Source organism: Lissotriton helveticus, chromosome 2_1, assembly GCF_964261635.1.
Source record: "Lissotriton helveticus chromosome 2_1, aLisHel1.1, whole genome shotgun sequence".
In the NCBI taxonomy this organism is placed as follows: domain Eukaryota; kingdom Metazoa; phylum Chordata; class Amphibia; order Caudata; family Salamandridae; genus Lissotriton; species Lissotriton helveticus.
The window spans coordinates 448,887,177-448,900,028 of record NC_136059.1 but is presented as its reverse complement, the minus strand read 5'-3'; the positions used below and the strand labels follow the sequence as shown (position 1 = coordinate 448,900,028).

Sequence of the window (12,852 nt, the reverse complement as noted above, 5' to 3'; positions counted from 1 at the left end):
CTATCCAAGCAATAGCGATAGTTATCGCTATTGCTTGGTAATATGCCCCAAGGTTTCCAGGTGACTTTGCACATTTGCATACTCGTAGTAATTTAAAGGGAGAACCATAGGTTATGCCTTCACCATGAAAGGACAATGAAGAACCCACTCGTGGCAGGCACTACAATGGGCAAGAAATGCACTGAGGGGTCTTTTGGTAAGCTGTCCATCATTGTGGCAAAAGGTGGAAAGACCACTGCATACTACTTAGGTGGACGGGGTGGGCAAATGGGAAAGGCTTCCAGGTGGTTTTGCACATTGCCACACTCATAGTAACTTAAAGAAAGAACCATGGACTCTGCTCTCACTGTGAGAGGACAAGAAAGTGCCCACGTGCCACAGCCACTAAAATCGTCGGGAAATGCGCTGCAGGCTTTTTGGTATCCATCATCCTGGCAAAAGGCAGGAAGAACATCCCATACTACTAAGGTGGAGGGCGCAATGCCAAATGGGCAAGGCTGCCAGGCGATTATGCACACTAGCATACTCGTAGTAATTTAAAGTGAGAGCAATGTATTATGCTCTCACTATGAGATGGCAAGAAAGAACCCACTTATCAAAGGCACTACAATCATCAGGAAATGCGCTGTGGAGCCATTTAGTAAGCTGTTCATCATCCTGGCAAAAGGCAGGAAGACCACTGCATACTACTAAAGTGGACGAGCGGTGCCAAACGGGCAAGGCTTCCAAGTAATAGTGCACGTTTGCATACTTCTATTCATTTAAAAGGAGAATTATGAACTCTATTCTCACCATGAGAAGACTAGAAAAAACCCACTCATCACAGGCAATCGGTGGGAAACGCGCCACAAGGCCTTTTGGTAAGCTGTCTATCATTGTGTAAAAAGGCAGGAAGACCACTGCATACTCCTTAGGTGGTTGGGGTGTGGCCAAACCAGCAAGGCTTCCAGGTGATTTCATACATTTTCATACTTATAGTAATTCAAAGGAAGAACCATGGATTCTGCTCTCACCACAAGAAATAACCCACTCATCACAGGCACCTTGTTTGTTGGGAAATGTGCTGCGAGCCTTTCGTTAAGCTGTCCATCATCCTAGCAAAAGTAGAGAATACCACTGCATACTACTAAGGAGGACATTGTGGGGGTTAAACAGGCAGGGCTTCTAGGTAACTTTGCACATTTGCATACTTGTAGTAATTTAAAGGGAGAACCATGAACTCTGCTCTCACTACGAGAGGACAAGAAAGAACCCACTTCTCATAGGCAATTGCTGGAAAACTCACTGCAGGGCCTTTTGGTAAGCTGTCCATCATCGTGGCAAAAGGCTGGAAGACCACTACATACTACTAAGGTGGATGGGGTGAGGTCAACAAGCAATGCTTCTAGTTGATTTCACACAATTCCATACTCTTAGGAAATTAAGGGGATAACCATGGCCTCTGCTCTCACAACGAGAGGACAAGAAAGAATCCCCCCATCACAGGCACTACAGTCGGCATGGACATGAAACACACTGCTGGGCCTGTTGGTGAGCTGTCCAACATTGTGGCATAAGGCGAGAAGATCGCTGCATTCTACTAAGGTGGACAGGGCGGGGTCAAACGGGCAAGGCTCCCAGGGGTAATATTACGCATTGTCATTGTTTCGCCCGGCGTACCGTTTACAAAGTGTGCCTGGGTGCAAACCATGACAATGCACCCACCCTATAGGATGTATGTGCTGCCCCCTGAGCAGCCGAAAACTCACGCTGCTCCCAGGGCAGCGCATTCATGCGAAAACACAGAGCAGCTGCTCTCTTTTCACAGTGCAGGCGGCACCCGCCTGCACTTTTACAGGGGAATAGAGATCTCTTTGGAGGCGGGTGCAGTCAGTGACTGCACCTGCCTGCAAGGGGATGTGTGCGGGGTACATGGAACCATTTTTCACCCTGCCAGAAGGCTGCCATTAGGGGGCGCACAGACAGTGCAACACACTTAAATGGTACACTGTCAGTGTGCCACCTGAGGGTTTCTTTACCTCTCTGTCTGCATCTTTAATATGGGGCAGGCAGGGCAGTCAAAGGAATTCCCTCATTTGCATAGGGCACGCTCATATGTAAATGAGGAAACATCCTCTGAAGGTAGCCCTGGTCCTTTAAGTGCTCAAATACTATCAGTAGTAGTGTAGGGGTCGCATAAGCGTCTGCGCCCCTTCTATAATAACAGAGTGCCCCAGTGGCACGTAAATGCCCGTTGCGCCCCCGGGGCATTTAGTAAAATACGGCACCAGCTGGTTTAGCACTTTTACATACTCATAATATTTTGCAGGGAGAGCCATGGACTCTGCTATCACAATGAGAGAACAAGAAAGAGCCCACTCATAACAGGTACTACAGATTGGGGCATGGAAGGAGTCCCAAAGCCCCGCACTGCCCCAGCCACCTACCCACCTCCAGCGGGAGCTGGCATTGCTCCGACATGCAGGGAGCAGCAAAAAATGCTGCTTCCTGACTGTGGGAGTAATTCTTGTATCCGTTTCCCTGCCTGATTGATTGCGGGTAAGGAAACAGATGAAAAGTCTGATGACCCCAATCCCCGCTCCACGGGTTGAGGAGTCTAGCACACCTTGAGAAATCCAAAGGGTTATCCTGATAATTGTATTATCAATTAACCATCCTCCCTTCTGTATATAACAAAGAAAAGCAAGGGAAAGAGAGAAACCATCAATGACTACCCCATGCACACATACTGGCCAGGCAAGTATGCGAGAAGGCAACCCAAGTCAGGAGGAAATAAGATGACAGAGAAGAAGAGAAATACAAAGGATTACTCATTCTTCTCCATCACATGTTGAAGACTGAAAACAAACAAATTGAAAACACCACTAGGCTAAAGTGTTCAAGACGAAGCAAGAAGCATTAAAATAAATCCATGCACTATGGTGACTGAAACCATACACCCTCCAAGGGTAAAAATGTGCTTGTGCAAGGGCAACCTAGAGTGGAGGTAAATCAATGTGCACTATTACAATAAAAAAAAACATAACCCACACTAGACACCTTAAGTAAGGTAAGAACGTGCACTGTAGTGAAGGTATAAGTCATGTAATGTCATGTCCGTGTAAGGATGCACCTCGACTGGAGGTCATATGTTATGCACAGGAGTATGGGGAAAGACCCAACAAACACACCTTCAGAAAGATCAAGAGTAGTGCATTGAAGGGAGGGACTTCAGTTGAGGGACAAGGTAAAACATTGTGCACTATAACAAAGGGGCGAAGAGCCCATAACACACACCCTATGAAGGGCAAAATGTAAAAGTAACGTGTAAACCAAAGTGCACTGTAGCTATTGAGCGAAAAGCCCAGAAAACACACCCTAGGTAGGGTACACTGTGAACAGAACGAGAAAGAAGACCCTGTGTAAAAGTCTATAGTTGCGCACATGGTGATTGAGACTGTGACCCATCACCCAACCATGAATAAGGTTAACCAAGCATCATAATGTGAACACTGGAGAACAAGGAAAGAGGGACTAAAACCCAAATTCCAGCCCCTGAAACAAAGCACGGAGTGTATCGTCCCATGTAGGGAGTAAATTCATAACGGAAAATGAAGGCTCAGCAAACACAAACGTGTAGAAGACATGTTGTACAATACAAAATACACAGTTTTGAGTGATTACACAATACAATAGAGCTTAAACAGTATTATGCGCTAAGATAGCGTTAAAATTGTGTCATTCACAAAGTCCAGCACCCAAAACCAATGCAGAGGCAGCAGGGGCAGCAGGTAGAATGAAGAAAGGGAAACAGAACCTGTTGTGAAAGACGATGGTCCGCTACGGCGATCCAATGTCTTTGGTCCGCTACGTTGATCCGATGTCTTTTGAAGAAATCCACGTGTGAGAAGAGAAGTGCCATAAACTCAAGAATACGTGACAGAGAGACCGTGCAGTAGAGTTCTTGAAGGAAAACTTTATTGAAATGACAGACGTCATGGCTGGCACAAAGAGATGTTGCAAATGAGAAACATGCCAAGCTCAAGATGGCGGCACGCACTGGTGACGTCACGCCGGATGGCTCCTGGCATTACCGTGCTTCCAAACGTGGGACTTGCCAAGCAGGCATTTATTTTTTATTTATTTATTTATTTATAGAGGTTTTATATAGCGCTGGCTGGACCCTGGGGTATCAGAGCGCTTTACATTATAGAGACAAGAAAGGCCAATAAGACAGGCGACATACATAGCATCAATGTAAATACACAACATATAGGTCTCCGCCTGACAGATTTCAAAATGATAAATATGGGAAATAAGCACAACAAAATGTGAAAGATGTGATAAATCAAAAATATCAAAAAGGCACAAAATTGAAAAAAGAGCCGGAAAATTGCGGAGTCAGGATAGGGAGGTTAGTGGTCCTTTAGGTTGGTAAGGAAGAGAAGTGGGAGGGGCAGAAGTGGGGGGTGAGTTGGAGGGGATGCGGGCTGAGGTGAGGTGAGGGTGGGCAAGGGAAGGGGAGGAGCAAGGAGGAGTGAAGGTGGTAAACGGGGAGGGGGAAGTGACGAGGAGGAAGGGCGAGAAAGGCTAAAGAAAGGGAAGGCGAATGCATCTAGGGTCGGACAGATGTAGCCAGTGGAAGAGAACAGATATGGATTAGGGTCCCCAGTATTTATTGAGGAGATGTAGTTTGAGTTCTTTTTTGAAACTAGAGTAGGAAGGGTTGCAGCGAAGGTCAGTTGGAAGGGCATTCCAAATGCAAGGAGCGTTGCCGGAAAAGGATCGAGACTGGGTGGTTTTCTTTTTTAGAAGGGGGGATAAGAAGGAGGGTGTTAGTACTTCTCAAGGAACGGGAGCAACCGGCTTTAGTGAGTTTGCTAGCGAGGTAGGTCGGTGTATTCTGATGGAGAATTTTGTGTGTAATGCAGGCTGTTTTGTAAGTGGATATACCTTCAATGGGGAGCCATTTGAGGGTTTTAAGGGCAGGGGATATGTGGTCGAATCGCTTGCAGTCTGAGGTAAGCCTAGCTGCAAGGTTAAGCACAGATTTAAGAGGTGGATCTTGGGAATTCCGGTGAGAATGGCATTGCCATAGTCGATGCGAGAAAGAACAAGGGATTGGACCGCTAGTTTGAAATCATCGATCGGGATGAAGGGCTTGATTTTCTTAAGGTGGCGGAGAGTGAAGAGGGCTCCTTTGGCAGAATTATTGATGTGTACCTTGAGGGTAAGGAGGTTGTCAAGGGAGATCCCTAGTGATTTGACTGAGGAGGACAAAGATAAGGAGCAGTTGAGGGCGTTAAGGTCAGAGATCCAATTCTGAATGGGGAGCTGGTTATTTTTAGGGGAAAAAATAATAATTTCAGTGTTTTTAGGGTTGAGTTTGAGGTGGTTACTGTGGAACCAGGATTGAATCTTGATGAGAGTGTTGTTGAGGTGAAGGATGTCAGCATGAGTTTTAATCTTATAATAGAGTTGGTTGTCGTCAGCATAGAGGTGGTAGTTGATCTCGGCTTGTTTAAGAATGAGTGTGAGGGGTTCCATGAAAAGGTTAAAGAGAATGGGAGAGAGGATGGATCCTTGCGGAACTCCTAAGTAGATGGAGGTAGGGTTAGATAGGCAATTTTGGATTTTGATTTGTTGAGAACGGTGTTGTAGGTATGAGACAAACCATTTGTGTGTCGTACCATTCAGGCCGAATCAATCTCTAAGAACATTTAGTAGAGCAGAGTGGTTAACAGTATCAAACGCTGCAGAGAGATCAAGGAGGATCAGCAGGCTAGATTCACCATTGTCAAGTGAGTGGTGGATGTCGTCAACAATGTTTAGCATGGCGGTTTCAGTGCTGCATCCTTTCCTAAAGCCAGATTGGAAGGGGTCTAGTAAGTTAAAGTGTTCAATGTGGCTATCTAGTTGGAGAAGGACACATTTTTCCAGGGCTTTAGAAAGAAGGGGTAGGTTGGAGATGGGACGAAGGTTATTAAGTTTGATAATGGGAGTGATTTGGCCTCGTTGCAATGAAGTGGGGACACAGCCGGTGGCAAGGGAGCTGTTGATAATAGAGGTCCAGGAAGGGGTGATGATGTGTTTGAGGTTTTGGACAAGTTTGGAGGGGAGAGGGTCTTTGGTGTGGGAGGAAGGCTTGAGTTTGGAAATGATGTTAAAGACGTCTCTTTCAGTGACTGGCTGGAAGTTAAGCCACGTGGCATTATTTTTAGTAAGATAGTTGGGGTGATTGGAGTCAAGGAAATTGGAGGGCAAGGGGGGGTGAGGGAGATCAGAGTTTTGATGGGCAGTATTGGGTGTAGGGGGAGTTATGGTGGAGGGTGGGATATTAAGAGAGATGTTCGGATTGGTGGGAGGGATCAAAGTAAAGAGGAAGGATTGCTCAATTAGTTTAATTTTGTCTGAAAAAAAGAGAGCTATTTCTTCACATCTAGTCGTCGAGGCCAGTGGGACAGGGGGAGCGGAAGCAGTTTGATTGCGCACAATGTTGAATAGTTCTCTTGGCCTATTCTGAGCTCGATCTAGTTGTGACCTGAAGAAGGAAGTTTAAAGATGTGTTTTTGTAGGACGATCTAGCAAGTCTGGGTCGGGTCAGGTTAGAAGGAGAGGGGTGGTGTCTCCATAATCTTTCAGTCAGTCTGAGTCTACGTCTTTCATTATTTAGGTCTGTGTTAAACCATGATTTGGAGGGGATATTTCTTTTTTTTTTTAGTTTGAGAGGGGCAAGAAGGTCAAGGGTAGCAGTGACAGCTTTGTTATATTGTTCGGTTAGTTCATTCGTGTTAAGGGAGGGAGGGATAGCGAGAAGCTGGGCATGAAGTTTAGATGAAGACCATGAGGCATCACAGGAGCACCGAGCAAAGGTAAAGCTGCACGCGCTTTGTATAAATTCGAAAAACACCAGCGGTTCAACTGCGCAGCGCAACTTTTTTTCCTTTTATATTGGCCTCAATGTAAAAAACATTTCAAAACGCTTCTAAATTTCAAAATTACGGCCCAACATTGCAGGCAGGGAGACATAGCGGTTGGCTTGACAAGCTGACAAAATAAACGTGCTTTGCCAAATCCAATTTTATAACAATGAAAGTCCCGCAGCTGATGAATAACTCAAGCGTACCCTCATTAATATCCTGAACAGACACATGCGTGCTTACCCATCTGATCAAACATCGAGATAGAGGCAGCATCACAAGCAAACTCCCACTTCTTTGAAAAAGTCTTTACGCACAACGAAAGTACACACACAAAGCAGGTTAGAAAGTCAGCAGTATATCTCTTGAGCACACAGAGTAGCACACAATGAACCTGAACCAAATGTCAATCGCCAAACAAAACATTTAACCCTCACTGGGGGCAGAAACACAGGCAGCCACAGATTACCTTACTTGAAGAGGCACTGAATACGTATGATGTGGCTCCTTAGACGTTTTTTGAGGCTATGTAGACACTTGTTGCACCTCGGAGAAGTTTCTTGCTGGAGAGACTGTTGACAGTATGAGTCTTTCAGGTGACAGCAGGGTGACAGCAAATTACCAGTGAAACTTCACGCATTGGTTCTTTAAGATCGTCAGGTACAGCATGAATAGGCTGCAGTTGAGACAGGTTGTAGGAACAACATGAACAGACTTTTGAGACGCTGTGGTAACAGCATGCTGTGACTGGAACTGCAGTTGAAACAGACGCTGTAAGGACAGCAGGAACAGACTTGAGCTGCAGTTGAGACAGACTTGAGCTGCAGTTGAGACAGGAGCTGGCACTGTTGCATAGAGGGCGACCGATGAAGGGGTCACTGGTGAGGCTGCAGCTGTCAATTGAGGAGTAGGTTCTCAGATACTCCAGACTTGAAATTGAAGGTTTTGAAAGGTACACACGCGTAGTTCTTTGAGGTCCTCGTCGCCATAAAATTGTAGTAATCACTCCAGGCTGGTTGAGATGTGTTTTTAGTATTTATTGTAGATCAATAGTACAGTAGTAATACAGCCCCACCAGGAGCAGCCAGCAAGGTGCTCAGCCCCTCTCCAACTGTGGTTTCCAGAGACCAACATTCTATATTACATCATCCTTACAGGATTCCAATGACATAAACTACAATACAATAGGATATAATACAGGATGATAAAACTTTTTACCTTGCTTGTTATGGATCATGGTGACAAGATCAGGTCTAGAGGAAACTGAGTAACGGGATTAAACATTTATTAAACAAAGGGACATTAACTGTACCTGGAGAAGCATGATGTCATTGTCACGGGTGTTGCGGTTAAAACTTGGGTGTGGAATAGATTGTTTGATTGTGAATGTCTGCTGCTCTGCTTCTTTCTTACACCGAAAGTGTACTCCAAGAATAACTTTGCTTGTTTTCTTTCTTCTGAAATTAAAGGAATATGTATTAATATTGCTGATGGGTGCTAGTGCTTCCAAGAGACAATGTTTTCCAATGCTTGGGTTCTGTCTGCACGGGCATTCGGTGCGAAGCGGGATATTACAGTAACAATAACACGGATGTGTGTGCATGTCCATACACAAAAAAACCCAACCCCCATCCTTTCTCTCACTTTCTTTTTTTTGTGATAGTGCCAGTGCCCATGATTCCCAGTTGTGCAACTACAGCATGATACAAGTAATCCCTCTAGGGGCCTCCGAGGGGATAAACACGATGGGTCCAATTCACAAACGTAATCGGAGACAAAATCCTAAACTTACTACTTTTGGTATTCACGGAAGGCATTTAGTAGTAGTAAGGTTAGGATTCCTAAATTTACTACTACGAAACTGAGACAAAATCCTATCTTTATGACTTTCGTTATTCACAAAAGGGATTTAGTAGTAGTACAGTTGGGAATCCTAACTTTACTACTACTAAATGCCTTCTGTGAATACCAAAAGTAGTAAGTTTAGGATTTTGTCTCAGATTAGTTCTGTGAAGCAGCCCGTAGACATCAGTGTAATACCGCCCATTTCCAACTGCATTTCCTCCTTCCGTGCCTTTTTTCCTGTGACAAGCTCCTCCAGGTGCAACCTGATCCTGTTTCATCCATTAGAAAAAGGATGACTATATGCTATGATTCATTTTAGGGTTTGCTTTATAATGTTTGTTTCATCCAACTACTACTGGAACTTCTGTTACCAACACTGTAATCACCACTGCCTCATTTTATACCGAACCTACTTTAAATAAAAAAAATACTAGCAATAATAATAAAAAAAGAAACTATCATAATTTAGCAGACATTACATAAATAAGTGGCAATCGTCAAATAAATAAGCAAATGATTCAATATATAATATATTGTATGGGGCTTAATTATATGTCGGATACTTTAAGCTATTTTTGCTGTCATCTAATCGTTCCAACTCCCAAATAGGAGCTGCCAACAGAATAAAAATTGCTCCAGTTTTGTTAGACTGTGTGAGTCTATTCTGGTAGGGAGAAATGATCAGTTTGAACTGACTGAGGTACGTTGGCATTTGTGTGACCTTTGAATTGTTTCTTGAACCCTTAAGAGAATAATCTAATGATGCAAATCCCCTAGTGCTGCCATTATGACATCAACCAGAGGGTCCAATGGCAGTATCCGGCATGGCTGCTTTAGTCAGTGTGTATTCTAGCTCTAAAGGCTACAAAAGTAGAGCTGCCGCAAGGTGTCAATCAAGCTGTATTAAACACATAAAAGGTTATATATCAGTATGATAGCACAAGCTCCCCTCCACCACCCCTACCTGAATCAAGAACTACCCCGATAGATTACAGTCTTCCAGTCCAGAAACATAGGAGTCTGTGGCTTCTCGTATAGAGTGTATATGGTATGTGAAGCAGTTGGGCATATATAGCATCATAGCTGCTGTGATATATGTCTCATTAATGAAGGAGACGGGCAGGTATTTCAACTTCAGCTATCAATTCTATCAGGCCTTAAAACTTACAAGGCCTTTCGAACAAGTTACTTTGTTGAAGCAAACGAAAGCTTGAAAAAACATTAAATATGAAGATATTGTAATGGTCGAGGTCACCGATATTGTGAATGTGGAAAAGATTTTTTAAATGTTTCTGGGTGAACATCAAATTCATGTTATGTAATACTCAGAAATGACATTCCCAGTACCCATCCTCAGACCTAATTGCAGGGCAGTCCATTGACTGTGGTGAGTATAGCTCTCTGACCACGTACATGTCACCCTGAGGGGTGGCGGGGTGACTGATCCCAATCATGGCAGATCTGGATGGGAATTTTACCACACAGGGCTTGTTGGCATTCTACCCACTAGGGTTAGAGGTAAAACTCTGATTACTATAACTAGAATAGTTTCCACCAACCAGTAGTCAGGAGGTTGACGAGTCCCCCATATTGAAAGAGATGTGCACTCCCATCTCCTGCAGAGTTGAGCATGTTAGTGGGGAGAACAACTTTCCAGAAAGTATTTCCTAACTAGCATCACTCTTTTATGGGTGGCACTCTTCAGTATCTACTTTCAGATAAAGTTAGGTGCAAAGCTTACATTTTTTTTAATTTTATTTTATTTGTCTTTGTACATGCTCCATACTGTGGATGATATCAATTTTTACATGCAAACTTAATAAAGCTATTTCTGGAAACATGCCATGCAATGGTGGCTCCTCCGTTAAGGCAGAGGAGCGTGGGGCGTGGCATAAGTGCAGTGGATGGCAGACACATGAGCTGAGAGTTCCGCGTCAGCCAAGCAATTTATATGGATAAACAGCGAATCCGCCCGTGCCTGGGGACACGTACAGGGGGCCTGCCTACAAGAGATAGTGGGGCCTCTCTTATTCTCCCTGGAAACCCAAAAAAAACGGGAACTGCCGCGGAAGAGATGCAAGTTGGACGAAGCAGCTCCAAGATGGCGGCATAGGGAGGAGAGACGATTTGGGGAATGGGCGGAGGAGAAGACCTGACTCGGCTGGCAAGACAGGACCTGGATCGCATTCAGGGGCCGGACTGTGCATCCTGTGCCTCAGAGATGCTGCCTCGGAAAAATCAAAGCAGAGGAGCCGGATCCAGTGCTTGCCTGTCGCCCTGTCCTGCGGTGAGAGCTCCCTTTGTGGAGGACGCTGAGACACCGGAGGGCAGAGTGTGCAGCGAGCCGGGTGGTAGCCGGCCAAGAGGTTGATACTGTGCCTACTACGCAACTGAGTGGGCTGTACCTCGCCCTTTAGAGGCCTTGAGGCTCAGTACTTGCTCCGGGTGTCGGCCACGTAGGCTGTGATCCGACGGAAGAGACCAGGTATGCCATTGCCTGCAAGAGTGCTTGCCAGCAGGCGTGTGGGGGCCACTGAGACCAGTCGACCTGCCGAAGATACCTAGTGACCCACGGGCAGAGACTGGGCCCCTCGGAGATCCTGCTGCACCGCGCTGTGTGGGCGTTGGTCGCCACGGCTGCAACGAAGAGTAAGAGGCAAACTGCCTCTCACTCACCGTTGCAGTGCCAAGACGCTGTCAAGTCTTTGATTGGGCTGCCTTCTCAGAATACTGGTGTAATGGAAGCTTCACGTCCTTCGGGACTGCTATCTGGCCCGGGACGATCTTGTAGGTCAGCTACTTACTCCACAAGTGGCCAGCTGCGGACCGGCCAGCAGGAACAAATGCGCCTTCACCCGATGGGTTAGAGGAGGTTGCTCCCAGACTGAATTACTCCACCACCTTCTCTGTTTCAGCCCCAAATCTACTACAGCTGTAGAACTGTGTGCCAGATGAGAAAGGGTCACCTCTGGCTTCCCCCTGTGTCGAGGGATTCCTTCTGGCAGCTGGATTGGCGGTTTTGACACTTGGGTGCCGTTGGTCGAAAATCAATGATCTTCCCCTGCAGTAGTGGCATGCCCAGTCATGGGCACTGAGTGGAGGATCTCATAAAAGGACAGCCCGAAGTGCTATGCAGGTAGCAACTGGGCGATCTGCCCCGGAACGACACCAGCGACGGTGAGGGCGGCACCGGTACATAAGGGAGGTGACCTGCTGGGTATAGTTCGGATGCTGGAGTTGTGGAAATCAGAGACACTGGCGGACTTCACCTAGCGAGAGACGTACTCGGTCCGTGGTGAGAGATCGCACTGCCCTGGAGTTGGGGAAACCTAGAGGGAAAACAGATGGGGCCCCACCCCGGACCAAGATGACTGCACGACAGACACAACCACTAAAGAACCTGTCGGTAATCATCTGGAGATACCAGCACCGAAACAATTAGCCAAAATTTTGGAGGCCATTGCTGACACTAAGGCGACATTGCACCAAGACATCAGTACAGTTGCGGTGGGCCTGGGCCTTCTGCGAGCCGAACATGCTAAACTGTCGGACAGAGTGAAACAGTCTATATCGACCCTGGAAGTGCTCGCCCCTGCACATCAATCTTTAGCAGCTCAAGTCGGGGAACTAACCAGTAAGGTCAATATACTGGAAAGGAGAGCAGAATATGCCAAGGGCCGCAATCAGTGGAACATTGTGAGGGGTATTGGTCTTCAGGAAGGGGTGGAAGGCCAAGACATGGTCACCTACTTGGAGACATGACTTAGAGAAGTGGTAGCGCCTCAGGGTTTTTCACAGTTCTATACATTGGAGAGGGCCCATTGTGTACCTTCTCAGCTACCGGCACCGGGTTGACCACCGTGAGCCGTGGTGGCTAGACTGCTCCATTTCTGAGACATAGACCTGCTACTACAGAAGGCTAGATCAGGTGGGCCGTATACGGTGGAAAACAATAAAGTTTCCTTATTTCCGGACTACATGTTAGAAGTCCAAAGACGTCGTACCTCCTTTTTGGAGGTTAAGAGAGCTTTGCATGAGGAGGGGGTACAGTATTCCTTGATGTTCCCAGCCCCGCTTAAGATCATGTTAGAGGGGAAAACATATTTTT

The 12,852-nt window shown here is 46.0% G+C and overlaps 1 protein-coding gene across 2 annotated transcripts in view; it reads right to left on the bottom strand.

Moving 5' to 3' along the window:
• The window catches only part of LOC144818042 (granzyme A-like), a 150,695-nt gene that overhangs the window by 114,938 nt on the left and 22,905 nt on the right, over positions 1–12,852 (bottom strand). The window contains exon 3 of one of the 2 annotated variants that reach the window (XM_078675078.1): positions 8,212–8,356. In XM_078675078.1, the coding sequence (XP_078531204.1) occupies positions 8,212–8,356 (145 nt within the window). The remainder of the gene's footprint in view (positions 1–8,211; positions 8,357–12,852) is intronic. The other variant, XM_078675080.1, reaches the window with a different exon arrangement.